This window comes from Balaenoptera ricei, chromosome 18 (genome assembly GCF_028023285.1).
Source record: "Balaenoptera ricei isolate mBalRic1 chromosome 18, mBalRic1.hap2, whole genome shotgun sequence".
In the NCBI taxonomy this organism is placed as follows: Eukaryota; Metazoa; Chordata; class Mammalia; order Artiodactyla; family Balaenopteridae; genus Balaenoptera; species Balaenoptera ricei.
In genome coordinates this window covers 22195882-22217871 of record NC_082656.1, presented here as the reverse complement: position 1 = coordinate 22217871, position 21990 = coordinate 22195882, and the positions used below count along the sequence as shown (strand labels likewise).

Below are 21990 nucleotides of genomic sequence, written 5' to 3'. Positions count from 1 at the left end.
TCCAGTGGGTAAGACTGTGCACTCCCAATGCTGGGGGCCTGGGTTCAATCCCTGGTCGGGGAACTAGATCCTGCATGTATGCGGCAACTAAGAAGTCGTCTGCATGCCGCGACTAAGATCCAGCGCAGCCAAAATAAATAAATAAATAAATACATGTTAAAAAAAAACCAAAAAACAAAAACACAGGTCTTACAAGATAAATAAGATTCTGCCAGGACATAAAGAGGAAAAGGCATTCTAGTATACCCTACTCCTGGTGGCCTAGATTTTTACCCTAGATTCTTACATTTGTTAGCCAAGGATGCTCTTAAAATTCTATTAAATCCATTGAGTCCATGTTGACTGCTGACTGGCTGGACCCAGGTTTACTTGCTTAAGAATTAAATTCCTCTGATTGTCCTTCAACCTCATCCAACTCTTTACAGAGTATTAACAATGGATAGTTACATACACATTTACTGAATTCTATTTGTTCTTGGTTGGTTCTAAATCTTTGTTTATGTTGGTTTTCCTCAGAATTACCTTTCAAGCTTTAAAGGGCAGTAACTAACTCTCTCACATAACAGTGCAACACTTCACACAGCTCTTCATATACACACATACAGGGGCTTTAAGCTGAAAACTTTAAGTTGAACGAAATACAACTTTAACCTGCTGGTTAAAAGTTTTTAAGCATCTTTCTTGACCTTTGACGGTAACTCTTCCTATCTGAGGCTCTTCTCATTTTTTAATTCCAGAAAAACAGCTATTGACTTAAAAGTGCTGCTGACCATCCTAATAGCTTTGACTTGGTCTTCTGTTTCAGGATGACGTATCCCGGTCCTATCCTGAGACAAGAGCATCCTCATGGGATTTTTCATTGGTAGATTCTAGCTAGACATCTATTAAGCTTTCTTCCCTAATAAGTATAAAGCTACAAGTCACATGGTAAGGCTCAAATTTCTTAGACTTTAATTACAGGAAAACATTTCTCGTCTTTTTATGGATAAGGGCAGGCATGTGTGTATCTTGTCACTGCTGTACTCCCTCTGCCTAGCACACTCCAATCATTCAACAACTTTTTTAAAGTAATCAAAACAATAAACATAGCAAAGCATTATACATTTTTTTTTAAATAGCACCCACCCATCACTGCCTCAGTATTGAACATTTAACAGAGGGGGCATGTAGTGGCTCCCCTCATAGAGCAACGTCCCATTATGACATCAGTTATTTATGAAGAGTTCCTATTCGGTCTACCAAAAGCTACATTCAAATAGCCTCATATAATATAGCTTACAGTCCTATTCCCTAGTACCAACATTATAAGGGAATGCAATGAATCAAAACTGCAATAATAAAAGCTGTGTGTTTATCATACGTCAAGTAATGATACTCCCTAAGTCACTATATACCAATTCTGAAGAACGACAAAATTAGGACTGGTCATTTTCCATTGAATATCTGCAACATTATAAAAGATCAAATTTCCATGGGTGGGCCTAAACCAACATGGTGGAGTAGAAGGACGTGCTCTCACTCCCTCTTGCGAGAACACCAGAATCACAACTAGCTGCTGGACAGTCATAGACAGGAGGACACTGGAACTCACCAAAAAAGATACCCCACATCCAAAGACAAAGAAGAAGCCACAATGAGACAGTAGGAGGGGCGCAATCACAGTAAAATTAAATCCCATAACTGCTGGGTGGGTGGCTCACAGACTGGAGAACACTTATACCACAGAAGTCCACCCACTGGAGTGAAGGTTCTGAGCCCCATGTCAGGCTTCCCAACCTGGGGGTCCGGCAACGGGAGGAGAAATTCCTAGAGAATCAGACTTTGAAGGCAAGTGGGATTTGACAGCAGGACTTTGACAGGACTGGGGGAAACAGAGACTCCACTCTTGGAGGGCACACACAAAGGAGTGTGCACATCGGGACCCAGGGGAAGGAGCAGTGACCCCAGGGGAGACTGAACCCGACCTACCTGCTAGTGTTGGAGGGTCTCCTGCAGAGGCGGGGGGTGGCTGTGGCTCACTGTGGGGACAAGGACACTGGCAGCAGAAGTTCTGGGAAGTACTCCTTGGCGTGAGCCCTCCCAGAGTCCACCATTAGCCCCACCAAAGAGCCCAGGTAGGCTCCAGTGTTGGGTTGCCTCAGGCCAAACAACAACAACAGGGAGGAAACTCAGCCCTAACAATCAGCAGTCAAGCAGATTAAAGTTTTACTGAGCTCTGCCCACCAGGGCAACAGCCAGCTCTACCCACCACCAATCATCTCCCATCAGGAAATTTGCAAAAGCCTCGTAGATGGCCTCATCCACCAGAGGGCAGACAGCAGAAGCAAGAAGAACTACAATTCTGCAGCCTGTGAAACAAACACCACATTCACAGAAAGACAGACAAGATGAAAAGGCAGAGGGCTATGTACCAGATGAAGGAACAAGATAAAACCCCAGAAAAACAACCAAATAAAGTGGAGATAGGCAACCTTTCAGAAAAAGAATTCAGAATAATGATAGTGAAGATGATCCAGGACCTCAGAAAAAGAATGGAGGCAAAGATCGAGAAGATGCAAGAAATGTTTAACAAAGATCTAGAAGAATTAAAGAACAAACAAACAGAGATGAACAATACAATAACTGAAATGAAAACTACACTAGAAGGAATCAATAGCAGAATAACTGAGGCAGAAGAATGGATAAGTGACCTGGAAGACAGAATGGTGGAATTCACTGCTGCAGAACAGAATAAAGAAAAAAGAATGAAAATAAATGAAGACAGCCTAAGAGACCTCTGGGACAACATTAAACGCAACAACATTTGCATTATAGGGGTCCCAGAAGGAGAAGAGAGGGAGAAAGAACCCGAGAAAATATTTGAAGAGATTATAGTCGAAAACTTCCCTAATATGGGAATGGAAATAACCACCCAAGTCCAGGAAGCACAGCGAGTCCCATACAGGATAAACCCAAGGAGAAACACGCCAAGACACATAGTAATCAAAGTGGCAAAAATTAAAGACAAAGAAAAATTATTGAAAACAGCAAGGGAAAAACGACAAATAACATACAAGGGAACTCCCATAAGGTTAACAGCTGACTTCTCAGCAGAAACTCTACAAGCCAGAAGGGAGTGGCATGATATACTTAAAGTGACGAAAGGGAAGAACCTACAACCAAGATTACTCTACCTGGCAAGGATCTCATTCAGATTCGAGGGAGAAATCAAAAGCTTTACAGACAAGCAAAAGCTAAGAGAATTCAGCACCACCAAACCAGCTTTACAACAAATGCTAAAGGAACTTCTCTAAGTGGGAAACACAAGAGAAGAAAAGGACCTACAAAAACAAACCCAAAACAATTAAGAAAATGGTCATAGGAACATACATATCGATAATTACCTTAAGCGTGAATGGGTTAAATGCTCCAACCAAAAGACACAGGATTGCTGAATGGATACAAAAACAAGACCCATATATATGCTGTCTACAAGAGACCCACTTCAGACCTAGGGACACATACAGACTGAAAGTGAGGGGATGGAAAAAGATATTCCATGCAAACGGAAATCAAAAGAAAGCTGTAGTAGCAATACTCATACTACATAAAATAGATTTAAAAATAAAGAATGTTACAACAGACAAGGAAGGACACTACATAATGATCAAGGGATCATTCCAAGAAGAAGAGGTAACAATTATAAATATATATGCACCCAACATAGGAGCACCTCAATATGTAAGGCAACTGCTAACAGCTATAAAAGAGGAAATCGACAGTAACACAATAATAGTGGGGGATGTTAACACCTCACTTACACCAATGGAGAGATCATCCAAAATGAAAATAAACAAGGAAAGAGAAGCTTTAAATGACACAATAGACCAGATAGATTTAATTGATATTTATAGGACATTCCATCCAAAAACAGCAGATTACACTTTCTTCTCAAGTGCGCACGGAACATTCTCCAGGATCGATCACATCTTGGGTCACAGATCAAGCCTCAGTAAATTTAAGAAAATTGAAATCATATCAAGAATCTTTTCTGACCACAATGCTATGAGATTAGAAAGGAATTACAGGGAAAAAAACATAAAAAACACATAAACACATGGAGGCTAAACAATACGTTACTAAATAACCAAGAGAGCACTGAAGAAATCAAAGAGGAAATCAAAAAATACCTAGAGACAAATGACAATGAAAACGCAATGATCCAAAACCTATGGGATGCAGCAAAAGCAGTTCAAAGAGGGAAGTATATAGCTATACAAGCCTACCTCAAGAAACAAGAAACATCTCAAATAAACAATCTAACCTTACACTTAAAGGAACTAGAGAAAGAAGAACAAACAAAACCCAAAGTTAGCAGAAGGAAAGAAATCATAAAGATCAGAGGAGAAATAAATGAGATAGAAACAAAGAAAACAATAGCAAAGATCAATAAAACTAAAAGCTGGTTCTTTGAGAAGATAAACAAAATTGATAAACCATTAGCCAGACTCATCAAGAAAAAGAGGGTGAGGACTCAAATCAATAAAATTAGAAATGAAAAAGGAGAAGTTACAACAGACACTGCAGAAATACAAAGCATCCTAAGAGACTACTACAAGCAACTCCATGCCAATAAAATGGACAACCTGGAAGAAATGGACAAATTCTTAGAAAGGTATTAACCTTCCAAGACTGAACCAGGAAGAAACAGAAAATATGAACAGACCAATCACAAGTAATGAAATTGAAACTGTGATTAAAAATCTTCCAACAAACAAAAGTCCAGGACCAGATGGCTTCACAGGTGAATTCTATCAGACATTTAGACAAGAGATATCCCCCATCCTTCCCAAACTCTTCCAAAATATAGCAGAGGGAGAAACACTCCCAAACTCATTCTATGAGGCCACCATCACCCTGATACCAAAACCAGACAAAGATACTACAAAAAAAGAAAATTATAGACCAATATCACTGATGAATATAAATGCAAAAATCCTCAACAAAATACTAGCAAACAGAAGCCAACAACACATTAAAAGGTTCATACACCATGAACAAGTGGGATTTATCCCAGGGATGCAAGGATTCTTCAATATATGCAAATCAATCCATGTGTTACACCATATTAACAAATTGAAGAAGAAAAACCATATGATCATCTCAATAGATGCAGAAAAAGCTTTTGACAAAATTCAACACCCATTTATGATAAAAACTCTCCAGAACGTGGGCATAGAGGGAACCTACCTCAACATAATAAAGGCCATATATGACAAACCCACAGCAAACATCATTCTCAATGATGAAAAACTGAAAGCATTTCCTCTAAGATCAGGAACAAGACAAGAATGTCCACTCTCACCACTATTATTCAACATAGTTTTGGAAGGCCTAGACATTGCAATCAGAGAAGAAAAAGAAATAAAAGGAATCCAAATTGGAAAAGAAGAAGTAAAGCTGTCACTGTTTGCAGATGACATGATCCTATACATAGAGAATCCTAAAGATGCCACCAGAAAACTACTAGAGCTAATCAATGAATCTGGTAAAGTTGCAGGATACAAAATTAATGCAGAGAAGTCTCTTGCATTCCTATACACTAATGATGAAAAATCTGAAAGAGAAATTAAGGAAACACTCCCATTTACCACTGCAACAAAAAGAATAGAATACCTAGGAATAAACCTACGTAGGGAGACAAAAGACCTGTATGCAGAAAACTATAAGACACTGATGAAAGAAATTAAAGATGATACCAACAGATGGAGAGATATACCATGTTCTTGGATTGGAAGAATCAATATTGTGAAAATGACTATACTACCCAAAGCAATCTACAGATCCAATGCAATCTCTATCAAATTACCAATGGCATTTTTTACAGAACTAGAACAAAAAATCTTAAAATTTGTATGGAGACACAAAAGACCCCGAATAGCCAAAGCAGTCTTGAGGGAAAAAAAATGGAGCTGGAGGAATCAGACTCCCTGACTTCAGACTATACTATAAAGCTACAGTAATCAAGACAATATGGTACTGGCACAAAAAGAGAAACATAGAACAAGATAGAAAGCCCAGAGATAAACCCACGTACCTATGGTCAACTAATCTATGACAAAGGAGGCAAGGATATACAATGGAGAAAAGACACTCTCTTCAATAAGTGGTGCTGGGAAAACTGGACAGCTACATGTAAAAGAATGAAATTAGAACACTCCCTAACACCATACACAAAAATAAACTCAAACTGGATTAGAGGGGCTTCCCTCGTGGCGCAGTGGTTAAGAATCTGCCTGCCAATGCAGGGGACATGGGTTCGAGCCCTGGTCTGGGAAGATCCCATATGCTGCAGAGCGGCTAGGCCCGTGAGCCACAACTACTGAGCCTGCACGTCTGGAGCCTGTGCTCCGCAATGGGAGAGGCCGCAACAGTGAGGGGCCCGTGCACCATGATGAAGAATGGCCCCCGCTCGCCGGAACTGGAGAAAGCCCTCACACAGAAATGAAGACCCAACACAGCCAAAAATAAATAAATTAATTAATTTTAAAAAAAAAATGGATTGGAGACCTAAATGTAAGACCGGACACTATAAAACTCTTAGAGGAAAACATAGGAAGAACACTCTTTGACATAAATCACAGCAAGATTTTTTTGAGCCACCTCCTAGAGTCATGGAAATAAAAACAAAAATAAACAAATGGGACCTAATGAAACTTAAAAGCTTTTGCACAGCAAAGGAAACCATAAACAAGACGAAAAGACAACCCTCAGTATGGGAGAAAATATCTGCAAACGAAATCAACGGACAAAGGATTAATCTCCAAAATATATAAATTTATATTTATTATAAATATTAATTATTAGCTCAATATTAAAAAAACAAACAACCCAATCAAAAAATGGGGAAAAGACCTAAATAGACATTTCTCCAAAGAAGACATACAGATGGCCAAGAAGCACATGAAAAGCTGCTCAACATCACTAATTATTAGAGAAATGCAGATCAAAACTACAATGAGGTATCACCTCACACCAGTTAGAATGGGCATCATCAGAAAATCTACAAACAACAAATGCTGGAGAGGGTGTGGAGAAAAGGGAACCCTCTTACACTGTTGGTGGGAATGTAAACTGATACACCCACTATGGAGAACAGTATGGAGGCTCCTTAAAAAACTAAAAGTAGAATTACCATATGACCCAGCAATCCCACTACTGGGCATATACCCTGAGAAAACTATAATTCAAAAAGACACTGCACCCCAATGTTCACTGCAGCACTATTTACAATAGCCAGGTCATGGAAGCAACCTAATGCCCATCGACAGACAAATGGATAAAGAAGATGTGGTACATATATACAATGGAATATTACTCAGCCATAAAAAGGAATGAAACTGGGTCATTTGTAGAGACGTGGATGGATCTAGAGACTGTCATACAGAGTGAAGTAAGTCAGAAAGAGAAAAACAAATACCATATGTTAACGCATGTATGTGGAACCTAGAAAAGTGGTACAGATAAACCAGTTTGCAGGGCAGAAGTTGAGACACAGATGTAGAGAACAAACGTATAGACACTAGAGAAGTGTCTAGAAAAGTGGTACAGATGAACGGGTTTGCAGGGCAGAAGTTGAGACACAGATGTAGAGAACAAACGTATAGACACAATGGGGGAAAGCCACAGAAGGGTTGTGGTGGTGGTGTGATGAATTGGGTGATTGGGATTGACATGTATACACTGATGTGTATAAAATTGATGACTAATAAGAACCTGCTGTATAAAAAAATAAATACACAAAAAATTTTTAAATAAATAAATATAAATAAAATTCAAAAATTTAAATAAATAAATAAATAAGAAAAGACCAAATTTCCTTTTACAAATTGTTCCTTAGGGCCAGAACGGTCATTATTTTCAAGTACTCAGCCTTGCCACAGTAAAAGAAAATTGTTTCACTAGTTCTTAACTCTTTACTCACTTTCTTCTTTCTTCCCTCCATCTTGCAATCTCCTCTGGAGTGTCTAACTTGATTTTCTTCATACCAGGAGCATGCGTCTAAGGGGAAAATGTCTGCTGAATATCAAGAAGCGTATTGTATGCTTTTGACTAAATCTCAAATATTATGGGGGATAATGGAGACTGTGTACCCAAAAGTAAATTTACTAGCAGAGACAATTTTAAAACTAAGTAAGCAGGTTTTATCTATCCTTATTATGACTTTTCCTTTAAAGGAAAAAGAATTTTTCTCTTGTCTTTAGATTAGTACTACTGATAAGAAAAAAGTCATAATATCATTTTGGTTACAAAGTAAATGTCACCCAATACTTGATTGATATTAAATACCCAAATGAATTACCTACCAACCAAAGTTGAGAAAGTTAGCTAGAGAAATAATGAATACACAAAACAATTTGAAACAGCATGGTATAGTAAAACAGAATTTGCCATCATGAAATTCAAGTGCAGGGGTCAGTTCTGAGACCCTGGGCAAATCATTTCATCAATCTGTTAAATAGGGCCAAGATTTATTTACTTTACACAGTGGCTTACGAGGATAAAATTGAATAGTAGATGTAAAAATGCCTTACAAAGTACAGTGTTCTGTGAATGTTACTTATTAGTAGGCTATGTAAATAGAGAGCTATGAAGATAATAAATCAATGAAATAAAAAGAGCATGTAACAAACAAACAAACAAAAAAAGAACTCACATTTCTCCAGTGGAATTGGACAATCTTCTCATGTGCACTAAAAGAGCAATCTACCTCAGGGCACTGTAAAAATTTTTAAGAAAGGCTATTCAATGTTTTCCATAAAAAATTTACCTTACTACTATATATACAGACATATTCTGGTCATATTACATAGAATCCCATCTATGTGGTGTTATCACTGAATACCTAAAACAAAAATCACTCCAAAACAGAATTGCACTCTCCAAGTATATAGTACAGTAATGCATATCATTTACTTCTCCACTTGAGTGAATGCACGACATCAGCAATGTTGTAAAATGTTCTTAATTCCTAAAGTTAAGGGGCACGCCTACAAACTGAAAGAGAACTTTTCCAAACTAAGAACTTTCTTTTTAATTTTTTTACTTCCCAAATATCCTGGTTAAAAGTACTTAATAAGGTCTAAACCATCCGTAGAGGATGCTGGGCCAAGGCAAATTACACTGTGTGGTTAAATAGTCAAGGGCAGCCTTAAAGGTGAAAGAGGCGCACGGAGCAACCGGAGGGGAGGCCCAGCCTGTCACAGAGCAGAGGAGGCGCATACATACAAACAGCTGCCAGACCTCCCTTCCCTTTTACTGCCATCTCACACTTCCTGAAGCAGTGGGCTTCCCACCCTCAAACTGCAAATCCCAGGGTCACTGTCCCAATTTGTCAAGTCATCAAACAACATTTCTATGAAAATTATAAACTTTTAAGGGAAGAAAGCTTAGAATTTCTACCAAATACACCCATTTTGCTAAATAAATGTCAGGACAACTAAGAAAACCTACTTTCATATGTTCGGACATGTGTTTATCATACTTCTCTTGATTTTTAAAACCACGATCACAGGTATCACAAAAATAGTGAAAAACTGGTTCCTTTCTTTTCTGCAAACAAAAATGAAGAGGCATTAGGCTTTTGGTGAGAACTCTTTAATCATCAGTAAAAATATAGTACATATTTTGATTTTTCACACAACCCTTACAGGTGGCAAAAACTTCTGAATACATTTCTAATGAAGAGATGATTCTGTTTTTATTTTTAACAAATACATTAGGAAAAGCCAGGCTTGTTAAAAAATTTTAAATCTGAGTAAAGCTAATATAAATTGTGAGTAGATTTCAAATTGGTAATCTAATTAAAACTTAATAGAGCATATGTCAAAATGACCTAAGAATAAATATTCAGAGTAAAAACAGTATTTCTTCTTTTAGGAAAAACAAGTATGTGCGTGTGTGTGTGTATATTTTAACTACAGAATGAGAAAAAAAGAACTATTTAGGTAAATATTAGTTTTTTTTAATTCCCAATTTACTATTTTTATGTTTAAACATAAAACAAAAATGATTTTTACAATGATAGGCTATATAGGGCCCCAATTGTTCAATGTTGACATTATGTTAATAAACATACTTTCACAATATTTTGTTAATTTTAGTTACATAGTTTTGATACCAAAATGAAGGGCACTAATTTCAAGCTGTAGATTTACTCAGTTTATTCTAAACTAATAAAATTATTTACACATCTTAAAAGTTGAAAGACCAGATTATAAGCTACATCAGAATAAAAGAAGCCTATTTTAAGACTCAGTTTCTGAACATAACGAAGGGTTGTTCCTCATTAAAAAAAACAAACACTTTTAATTTCATCCTTCTCCTCCCAATATTTTAGTAAAATAAATAAATTAAATATATAATATATATTATGTATAACTTACATATATTATACTTTTGTTTACTTCATTGAAGTTTAATAACATTTACATTTATCTGTAATCATAATTCTCCATTATATTTACTCCTGATACTGTACTGAAATGAATTAAATGTTTTCTTTTTCTACAATTTCTCCATTTATTTCTCAAAAAGATTTCGCTTGAAGTTTTTACTTACAGCCAAGACTCTTAAAGATCCTTTTATGCAAGGCTCTGCTGTGTCAATAATGAATGCAAAACACGGAGACAGTTATGATAGAAACACAAGATATGAAACAGTGACATAGGGACCAAACTGTCACATTCAAGAAAATCTTAAAAAATACCCTTTTTTTCTGTTTTCTCCTGGGAGAGATGTTGAAGTCATTGACCTTTGCATCATGTTTTCGTGGAAGATAAGAATGTTTAACTGAAAAACAAAAAGGGATCCAGAAATGTTTGCAACTATACAATTATTTAAAATTTTGCTACAGAATGTCATAAATACTTGAGTAAAAACAGTGGTAAACTACTTCTAGGCAGAATAGTAATTCAAACAAATTAACAAAGATTAAGACTAGTTTACCAAATAAACATTTTTCAAATTAATACATATTGGTAAGATTACATGTCCATAGATGCTTTGGATGTCTAAATAAAGGAATGGACAAGCTAACCTGGTAAAATTCCTTGTAGTTATTTCAAACATTAGAAATGTAAACCAGGGACTTCCCTGGTGGTCTAGTAGTTGACTCTGTGCTCCCAATGCAGGGGGCCCGGGTTCAATCCCTGGTCAGGGAACTAGATCCCGTGTGCCGCAACTAAGAGCCCACATGCTGCAACTAAAGATCCCACACGCCGCAATGAAGATCCCATGTGCCGCAACTAAGGCCCAGCGCAGCCAAATAAATAAATAAATAAAAATATTTTTAAAAAGTAAAAAGAAATGTAAACCATAAAATCCCTAATGGAGCTCTTTCAGCATCAATTTTACACTAGGAAAACAGACCCTTGTGAAATACATTTCTTCTCAAATATTTTTCCTTTCTTATTGACATGACCCAACTCTGAAACCTTGATCTTTCACCCAGATCACTGTGACAGCCTTCCAGACTGGCTTCCACTTCCTAAGCCCTCTCTTCCAACAGACCCTGCACACTGACACCACAAAAATAATCCTCCAGTCATCACAACCCTGCTCAAGACCCTGGAAGCAAGTAGCTTCCTAGAGTCCTTCGATGAGATCCCACTTTATTTTTTCACCCTGCTCTTATCTGTACCTTCCACATACTATGCTTTAGTCACACCAGAACACAGCAACCTTCAGAACTCACCTTGCACTGACACCTCTTTGCTTCCATCTAAAAAGTATCTCTTCCAGAATACTAAACATCTCCCAATACACTTCTTCCAAAAGTTTTCCCCAACTTTCTCCATACTCTGAAATCTCCTTTTATATGTCTCTATCACCAGTCACACTGCATTGTGATTTATATTTATGAACCCATCTCACCTCGCTTGGGACTGTCTTAGGCACATTCATATCCCCAGCATTAGGCATACAGTAAACACTGATTTGGATTCAACTTAATGTAAATTGAATTGTTCTAAGCGAACAATTTCATGGCTTTAAATATGATCTCTATGTTAATGACACCCCGATTTACAGCTCTAGCCACAAACCTCCCCTGAAAGTACAAACTAATAGCTAACAGCCAGTTCAGTATCTCCACTTGACACAAATCATATTCCAAACTCAACTCCTGGTCTCCTTTCCAAATCTACTCCCTCCACATCCTTCCACTTGCTTGGCAAAAAACTTTAAGTTAGTCTCGTCTCCTCTTTACATCCCATCCCACATCCAATTCCTCAACAAATCATGCTGGCCCTACCCTACCTTCAAGATATATCTAGAATCCAACTACTTCTCATCACCTCCTGAGCTCCACCTTGGTCCAAGTCCCCAGTATCTCTCACCAGGTTAACTGCAATACCTTCTTAACTCATCTCCCTTTCTGTCATTTCCAATTAGTAGCCATATTAACCCTTTGAAAACATAAATCAAAGCATGCCACTCCCCTGCACTAAACATATCATAACAGTAGAAGTCCCACGATCTACAAGGCCCTCTTCCTCTATCGCCTACAACTCCATCCCAGGCTCAGTCCTTTCTTGCCTCACTGGGTTCCATTCTGATCTATAGCTTCTGCCTCCAGGCCTTTGTACTTGAAGGTCCCTCTGCCTGTATCGCTATCCCCCAGATACATGCACTGCTCTGATCCCTCACCTCCCTGAAGTCTTTGCTCCAATGTTACCTTACTTACGACTGACAATGACATTTAAAACTGCACTGCCTGTCACCCTGCTCTCTCTCCATAGCACTCACTGCCTTCTAATACACACTGCTTTCTTTTGTTTATTGTCTGTCTTCCTACACCAGGAGATTTAAGCTCAAAATAAGGATATTTGTATGTTTTGTTCACTGTTATATCTCCCCTTCCTGGTTCATAGTTTGAATTCAATAAATAATTGTTAAACTGAATGAACAGGCAGGAAAAACATAACTGTGGAACGAACTGTGAGACATTAATGACCAGACTCCAAGAGTGCAAGGCAGTATCAGAAGGGGAGAGAGCAACAAGGGTGGAAAAGGAGAGGGAAGAAGGGAAAAGCAAAGGTAAGGGGTGGTACAAAGAGGAGTAACAACCTACCCGGAGTGTTGTGGGGCTGCCGATGCCAAGGAAAAACACCAGGAGACTGTGTCCAGTACCATGATGTTGAAGCCTGGAAATTCCAAGAAGGCTGGCCATTGAGTTGACGCTGAGAATCAAGGGGGGACTGGGCGTCGAAAGGGGGCTGTGCCCCGGGAAGAATCTGGGCGTCAAAGGGGGGAGGCGCCTCGGGGAGGCTCTGGGCCTCCGCGGGGGGCTGAGCCTCTGAGGAAGGTTCGGACCCTGCTGCGGGAAGCGGTGAAGGCGGTGGTGGCGGCGCCGGCAGCATCGCCCAGAACATCCAGTTGTCCGGCAGCGAGGCACCGTCGCTCAGAGGCTCCAAAGTGGGGGTCACCTCGGGAGCTGAAAAACACCCCGTGCGAGTCACGAAACCACTTGCCGGCTCACCCATGCCATTCGCCTACTAGGGAAGCCAGCGTGCGAAAGTGGAGCAAGCCTTAGACGTCACTTCCGTTATCGTTAATGACACAGGTCAGCCAATCGCAGGCTGCTACGTCATTGGTCGGGGCCGGAAAAGCTTCCCTCATTTTCGGCGTATGGCGGGCTGCCTAGTGGGGCGGTTTGACTCGGTGTGGATACACTTGCGTGCGGGACCAGTGTCTGCCACCGCGTATGGCGAGGGATCTTATCGGGCCGGCACTGCCGCCGGGCTTCAAGGCCAGCGGGTCAGCGGAGGACGAGGAGCGGGACCCCAGCCCGGGTAAGCGGCGGCGTGTCCCCTGCCCGCCAGGCCCTCCCACCCCGTCTCTGGCCCGGCCCTGTTCTCGGAGTACTGGTCCCGAGGCCCGGGAGGGCGGAGGAGTGGCGAGTGGGCGCGGCCCCACCCGAGCTAACTTTCCTTCCCAAGCGTGGCCGTGGGGGCTGTAGAAACGAGCTTTGGCCTGGTAATCATTATCACCAAGAAGTATTCGCATTTAGTTCTCAATGGGCTGGACGCTGTGCTAAACGATCGATACACATTCAGTGATTTAATACTCCTGGCCACTGTATAAGGTAAAGATTATTATTTCGTGGTGCAAATGGGGACACTGAGGCCCAGGCTGTTGCACATACCACACAGTTAAGTGGTGGAGCCCGACTTAGAGCGAAGCCCGTACTCCGAACCTCTGTGCCTTCTTGCCTTCTAACGTGCAATGAATGCCCTTGGCTCTTGCAGAAGATGCTCTGCGCCCTAGCCCCCGACCTGCCTTCCTAGCCTCTCGTCCTGTCCTGACACACACGGCTCAGAGCTCAAACCAATCCGAGTTTCTGCGCAGTTCTTCGATTCTCTAGGCTCCTTCGGCCGTCGCCCTGCTCTTTTTGACATACCTGACAAACTCCCACCTCATCCTTCAAGCCCTAACTTCAGTGTCACCTCAGTGAAGGCTTTCCAAACTCTCCCAAGCATTGTCACGCCCTCCTCTTTACCCACGGGTTTTTTGCCTACTTAATTACATCACATATTTAATACACTGTTTTCGAATAACTTGCTGACATATCTGTCTCCACCATTGCACTATAGTCTTCTAGCCTTAACACGTAGCAGGCACCTCGTATTTGCCAAATAAATGCTTCTCAGACTCCTCCGTGATGAGTATCCATCTCCTTTCATGTTTGTACTAATTTGTAGCCTGGGACTGACTGAAGTTGGCAAAGAGCAAAGCTGGAAGAATAACTCTTCCATTTCTGAATCTAATTTGCATTCTTTGACTACGCAGAGGCCAAGTTTCCACCTAGAGGTTTCTTTCCAAGTCTTGTTTCTGCTATAGCTGTTAAAAAGTTAGGCATTTATTTTAGCAAGGAAGGTTCCATTCAACTAAGGTTGAAGAAAAGTGGGCTTAACCAAACTTTTTATTTAGCACACAGGTCTGAAATGGACCAATTTAATTTTATTTGAATACTCTGGAAAATTGAGTGCTGGGAAATGTCCCCTGAGATCATGTTAAAAACACGGGGGTGCAGATGTTTTCTCAAGACCAGTCTGCATACTCCAGACGCTGCTTTGTGTAAGCTGAGTGGAGCCTGGGCTCTTTTGACTCTGACTTTATTCTCCTCATCTGCGGCAACCTTCACGCCACTCATCCCAGCCACATTTGCAGTCACACAATGGATCCTATTCCACCTCTGAAAACTTTTTTTTTTTTTTTTGGTCGTACTGTGCAGCTTATAGGATCTTAGTCCCCTGACCAGGGATTGAACCCGGGCTCTTGGCAGTGAGATCATGGAGTCCTAACCACTGGACTGCCAGGGAATTCCCCCATCTCTGAAAATTTAAATTCAGATCTTATTATCAGCCAGAACCCCTTATTCATCCATCATTCTTACTCAGTTACTCTCATTACAATTTTTTTATTTTTTATTTTTGTTTTTAGTCTCAGTGAGCCATGTGATCTCTGCCTCAGTCCGTTTTGGCCTTAAATTTCCTTTAATTACTTCTGTCCCTGCTCAACTTAGCCTCCATGGTCTGTCCATTTGTGCCTTCTCTTGCCAGTGTTTTCAACTGCCTTATCCCATTCAGTATTCTGTTAAACCCATCTAACAAAAACTCAGCCCTGGATCAATCCAGTCGTTCACCCCTGGTGAGCCCACACCCAGGCTTCCAAGTGCTGCTAGAAGAAACCTCACCCCTCCACAGGCTAATGCTGCTAAAAACTATAGTCTCCTCCCTGACTGGGCCCGCAGTTCTACCCAGCCATCCTCAGACGTTTCCCCACGCAGGTCTCCTCCCCCATGATCAACCATGGCTTTTTAAAACCTTCTCTTTCTTCTTTACACTCTCTCCATCTACTTCGCAGAAAAAGTAGATGCCATCTTAAGAGAACTTCCTCACTTTTCTGGCACAGTACCTAAAAACTTTCCCGAACCTCTACCCAACTCTTTCATCTTCCCTTTGATTATAATGGAAGAGGGGAACTACCTCTTTCCAAGGCTAATCCTTCCATTTTTACTCGGAACCCCTTCCCTCTCTTGTCCTGGGGGCTCCTTGCCCTTAGCATTTAACCAGAACATTCAAATCGTTCCCATCTTCATGAAGACTACTCCACATCCCCCAGTAGCTACTCCTCTTTCTCTCTGACCAACTCTGGATCCTCCCCGTTTTCTCCTTAACCCACTGCATTCTGGCTTCTGTTCTTGCCAATCCACGGAGACCACTCTCACCAATTTCACTGTGGAAATAAATGAACACCACCCACCAATCATCTCGGCACCTTTTTGCTAAATTCAAGGCACCCTTTTCAGTCCTGACCTTGTTTGACCTCACAGCCACATTTCCCCCTGGTGATCCCTCCTCTCTTCTCTTGGTTCCAGCCACTCTGAACACATTTCTAGATGTGCCAGGCCCTTAGGCTTTCAGTTCTTTGCAGATGCTTTTCCCTCTGCCTGGACCACTCTTCCTCCAATCCACACTCCCTTTGCCCAGCTAACTCAATCTCATCTTTTAGCCTCAGCCCAACCATCACTTTTTTTAAAAATTTTATTTATTTATTTATTTTTGGCTGTGTTGGGTCCTCGTTGCTGAGCGGGGGGGCTACTCTTCATTGCGGTGTGCGGGCTTCTCATTGCAGTGGCTTCTCTTGTTGCAGAGCACGGGCTCTAGGTGCACGGGTTTCAGTAGTTGTGGCACGCGGGTTTAGTATTTGCGGCACACGGGCTCTAGACCGCAGGCTCAGTAGTTGTGGCGCACGGGCTTAGTTGCTCCGCGGCATGTGGGATCTTCCCGGACCAGGGCTCGAACCCGTGTCCCCTGCATTGGCAGGCAGATTCTTAACCACTGAGCCACTGATGTCACTACCTACTCCCATCAAAAGACAGTTGGATGCTCCTTATTGACATTTCCATGACAATCCTGTCACAGGATCAGCAAGCTTTTCCTGAACCAGATAGTAAATATTTTAGACTTTGCCAGTCAACAGGCAAAATCAAAATTATTATAAAAATATGTATATAACAAGAGAGAAAACAAATTTCCACAAATCTTTATTGTTGAAATTCAAAATATAATATAACAGTATAATTTTTTTGTAGTTTAAGTCTACTAATGAGAAGAATGGAATTGCTTTGGAGGGAATAATGTTTTGTTTAATTGGGGTTCAGAGTCAGTGTTTCCTATTATAATCGATTGCTGATCTATAATGAGATTGAATGTGCTTTATACTGAGTACTTCTTTTTGTATGCATAATTCTGTGTGATAGATATCACAAGAGAAACATAATGAAATATATGACATAATCTCTATTTTCATGGAAGTTGTAATCTACTTGTAAAATTACCATTGCAGTAGAAGAGCTACCTTAATGACGCGCATCACTGCTTTAGTAGGAAAGAGATGGAATAGTTCATTACAAATGCCTAAAACAATTTTTTGAGACATTTTATATAGTTTTGAAGAATGATACCTATAAAAAAAAGTGAAGCTAGGGGGCTTCCCTGGTGGTGCAGTGGTTGAGGGTCCGCCTGCCAATGCAGGGGACACGGGTTCAAGCCCTGGTCCGGGAAGATCCCACATGCCGTGGAGCAACTAAGCCCACGCGCCACAACTACCGAGCCTGTGCTCTAGAGCCTGTGAGCCACAACTACTGAGGCCACGTGCCACAACTACTTAAGCCCACACGCCTAGAGCCCGTGCTCTGCAACAAGAGAAGCCACCGCAACGAGGAGTAGCCCCCGCTCGCCACAACTAGAGAAAAGCCCGCACGCAGCAACAAAGACCCAATGGAGCAAAAAAAAGAAAAAAGAAAAGAAAGGAGCTAAAAAGGAAAAAAAACTTCTGTCTTTAATACTTAGGAGCAAGAGGAAGATGGAAAGAGCCAAGAGCGAAATGTAATCCCCTAGTCTCTTTCATGTTAAACAATAACCGCCTAGAATTTTGAAGAAAGGGATATTTATGGAAGGTTGTGTGCTCCCTTGCTATATTCTAAAAGGTGCTTTCTCTAGGAATTAGTAGTACATACAAAGATAAACCAGAAATCAGTAAAGGCATTATTCATTACGGTCAGAAGTCAGATATAATCTCCACTTATAGTTGGGGAACATTTACATACGAAGACATTAACTGTTCTTCAGTCTTAAACAGCAGTTGGAGATATGAATTTTATCTTTTAATTCTTATTGTTTTCCTCTTTTTGCTCATTGATTGTTCTCTTCTAGGCATGCCGTATTACCAGTTTAGCTTTTTTTTAAATATATAAATTTATTTATTTTTGTCTGCATCGGGTCTTCGTCGCTGGGCATGGGCTTTCTCTTGTGCGGCGAGCGGGGGCTGCTCTTCATTGCGGTGCGTGGGCCTCTCATTGCTGTGGCCTCTCTTGTTGAGGAGCACGGGCTCTAGGCACATGGGCTCCAGAGCACAGGCTCAGCAGTTGTGGCGCATGGGCTTAGTTGCTCCGCGGCATGTGGGATCTTCCCAGACCAGGGCTCGAACCCGTGTCGCCTGCATTGGCAGGTGGATTCTTAACCGCTGCACCACCAGGGAAGCCCCAGTTTAGCATTTATTTTCTATAATTCCTTCCTTTATTTAATGATACATGGGAGAATGTAGAAAAAATGCATCCAATTTTTTAAGATAAAAGTTTGGATATTTTAATTCAATTTGTTGTGTATTGAGCACTTGTTCTATGGTAGTACAACAAGGAACAAATAGGAAAAAAATTTCAGAAATAGACCAGTGGTTCCAACACTGAGCCTGCCTTCTCCCCTGGGTTTTATATTAATATACCCAAGTACCACTGATCATACCACTGAAATTTCTAATGGGCATGTTAAACTGAAGATGTGAAAGCAAGCTCTTAGCTCTTCCCCCAAACATGCTTCTCTCCTAGTCTTCTCCATATTAGAGAATAGCATTACCATCCTCCTGGCTAGCTAATCAGGCCAGAAACCTACGACATCCTCAGTTCCTTTTTGGCTCTCACTTCTCACATCCAAACCATTAGCAAATCCTGCTTCTTCAAAGCAGTTGCAAATCAAACCATTTCATATCAGCTTTCTAACTCATCTCCCCTACTCTTGATTCCCTATTGTCCACAAGCTGAGTTTTTTGTTTTTGTTTTTGTTTTAATAAAAAAGCTAACTCAGATTATATCTCTCCAGACTTAAAACCTTGCAGTGACTGCCTGTTATAACTAAAATCCAAACTCAATTACCACAGCCTATGCTCACATTTATGGAGTGCCTACTGTATGCAGATACAGTGTTATATGCTTTGCAGGTATAATATGTATTCTTCACAACAGCCCTATGAGATTGGAACTACTGTTAACCTCACTTTACAGATTAAGAGAGTAACACAGGAAGGTTAAATAATATCCAGATCACACAGCTAGGAAGTGGCTGAGCTGGAATTCACAGCTGGAGTCTGGCCCAGAAGCATATAGTGTGGCCCCTTTGTACCATCCAACTTTGTCTTGTCACTTTGCTTACTTTGCTCTAGCCGCACAGGCCTTTTTGTCCCTCAAGCACATCAGGCTTGTTCTCTCCATAGGACTTTCGCACTAGTGATTCTTCCATCTAGAATGTTCTTCCCTCAGATTGTTGCATGACCACTGTCATCATTTAAGTCTCCCTACAAGTGTCTTCTCAGGAGAACCTTCCCTGATCTCTGTCTTTAAAATTACCCTCCCACGTATTCACAGTCACCTTTTTTTATTTGTTTCTTTTTTAAGTTGTTTCTCCAGAAGTACTTACTCAATAAATATTTGTTGAATGGATGGATGTTGACTTTGTTGAATGTTGTTTAATATAGTGGTTAAGAGGTTCATATCCTAGCTCCACTATTTAGTTGTGTAAAATTGGGCAAGTTACTGTCTCTCTGCCTCAGTTTCCTCATCTGTAAGATAGAAGTAATACTGCTTTCCTAATAAGGTTGTTGTCAGAATTAAATAGGGAAATGCATGTAAATCTCTTTTAAGTTTTTGTTGTTATTAATACTGAAGGAATAGCATACCTGGGAAGCTCTTTGGAAAATCATATTTCCAGGCCCTACTCCAGGCCAACTAAGTCAGAATCTCTGGGGCAAGGGCCCAGGAATCTCTTTTTTAAAAATATTTTGGCAAGTCTGATAAACACCCAGGCTTGGGAACTATGTCAGTAGAGTTTTAGCATCACTGCTGAGGATCGACATAGACAGTTGTGTCTATGTGACATCGTACAATGACATCATGCAATAATTTATAATTTTGCTAAGCCATGAAGTGAGAGCAATTCACTCTGGTGAGTGGGCACAGAACACCCTTACCTCTTCCTTGGCATCTGCATCCCAATGTGACCTCATTCTTTTCTCTGAATCTTTAGTAGTAGGCAGGAGAATTTAGAGTGCCTCTACTTTTGTTTCTGCTTGGAAAATCATCTTGAACAGAAAGCTAACTGAGAAGTTTGGTAATTAACCAATAAAGATATTTTTAAGTGGTGATTCTTAGTCAGAAACCAGAATGGATAATTTTGATTTTTACTATGTTAGACTGTGGAATGGCAAATTTGTTGTTTGGTTAGCTCCGTGATATAAATATTGTCTACCATATGCTGTCCGTAAGGAAAAAACAAAATCATGAAACCGTTTTGGCAGTTGCACCAACCAAAATTGCAACCAATGCAAAAATTGCAAGATGTCAGGGAAATTATGTGCTATTGCTATATTTATAAGTTTGGGTATTAAAGCTTTTGTGAATCTCATAGTTAACACTGTGTAAGACATGATTTCTGCCTTCCTGGAGTTGGAAAGACAAACTCACTGTACACAACAGGAGCAAATGAGATTAAAATCCATAATAAATGATAGCCAGCCCGTGCTGAGAATTTCAGAAAAGAAAGTGTGAAATGTCAACTAGGGAGTTCATTGAAACAGTTGTGGCTACTTATGACATACACAAGACATCTTCTTTAGTTGCAGGACCAGCTCTGCCCCCTAATTATAAAAGCAGTAGTTCAAAGTCATCAGACAGCGACGAGGACAGTAGTTCTTTGTCTGAAGAAGGAAATCAAGAATCTGAAGAAGATGACACTGGTCCAACTGCAAGGTGAGCCACTTATAACATTAAATGGTAAACCAAGCTTCAAATCTGGTGTACGCTGACTAGAACAGAGAGCTAGTAAGGGGATATCATAACCTGCATTTATACAGCACAGGAAGAAATTACTTCATTTGGCATTTCCTCATGAACTATACCTTTCAGAAAGAAATTTATTTTAGTAGTATATAGCTCTGGAGATATCTAGAATTTCTTTTTTTTTTTTTTTTTTTTTTAAAGATTTATTTATTGATTGATTGATTGATTGCTATGTTGGGTCTTCGTTTCTGTGCTAGGGCTTTCTCTAGTTGTGGCAAGCGGGGGCCACTCTTCATCGCGGTGCGCGGGCCTCTCACTATCGCGGCCTCTCGTTGCGGAGCACAGGCTCCAGACGCGCAGGCTCAGTAGTTGTGGCTCACGGGCCTAGTCGCTCCGCGGCATGTGGGATCCTCCCAGACCAGGGCGCGAACCCGTGTTCCCTGCATTAGCAGGCAGACTCTCAACCACTGCGCCACCAGGGAAGCCCCTAGAATTTCAATAGAAGTCTCATATAAAGGATTTTTCCTTAAGGTATTATTCAAGTGATTAAATATTCTAAATGGACCATACATCTTCTTTTTCAAATTATGTACGCAGGGAACTCCCTGGTCGTCCAGTGCTTAGGACTCCGTGCTTCCAATGCAGGGGGCACAGGTTCGATCACTGGTTGGGCAACTAAGATCCCACAAGCCGCACAACCCAAAAAAAAAAAAAAAGAATATGCTTTAAAAAAAAAATTATGTATGCAGTATGTGCTTTTTATTTAAGTAAATGAATGATTCCCTCTGACCTAGCTTTACTCACCACAGGTCGATGTAAATAAGAAATCGAATCTT

The 21990-nt window shown here is 40.6% G+C and overlaps 2 protein-coding genes across 2 annotated transcripts in view; one reads left to right on the top strand and one right to left on the bottom strand.

The window, feature by feature from the left end:
* The window catches only part of NUFIP1 (nuclear FMR1 interacting protein 1), a 46988-nt gene extending 33444 nt beyond the window's left edge, over window positions 1–13544 (bottom strand). The window contains exons 1-5 of the mRNA XM_059902761.1: window positions 13112–13544; window positions 10748–10830; window positions 9493–9591; window positions 8696–8758; window positions 7964–8040 (exon numbers count right to left, since the gene is read on the bottom strand). Coding sequence (XP_059758744.1) covers window positions 7964–8040; window positions 8696–8758; window positions 9493–9591; window positions 10748–10830; window positions 13112–13523 — 734 coding nt within the window. The 5' untranslated portion in view covers window positions 13524–13544. The remainder of the gene's footprint in view (window positions 1–7963; window positions 8041–8695; window positions 8759–9492; window positions 9592–10747; window positions 10831–13111) is intronic.
* Window positions 13545–13644: 100 nt separating this feature from the next.
* The window catches only part of GPALPP1 (GPALPP motifs containing 1), a 29984-nt gene continuing 21638 nt past the window's right edge, over window positions 13645–21990 (top strand). The window contains exons 1-2 of the mRNA XM_059903097.1: window positions 13645–13832; window positions 20992–21124. Coding sequence (XP_059759080.1) covers window positions 13745–13832; window positions 20992–21124 — 221 coding nt within the window. The 5' untranslated portion in view covers window positions 13645–13744. The remainder of the gene's footprint in view (window positions 13833–20991; window positions 21125–21990) is intronic.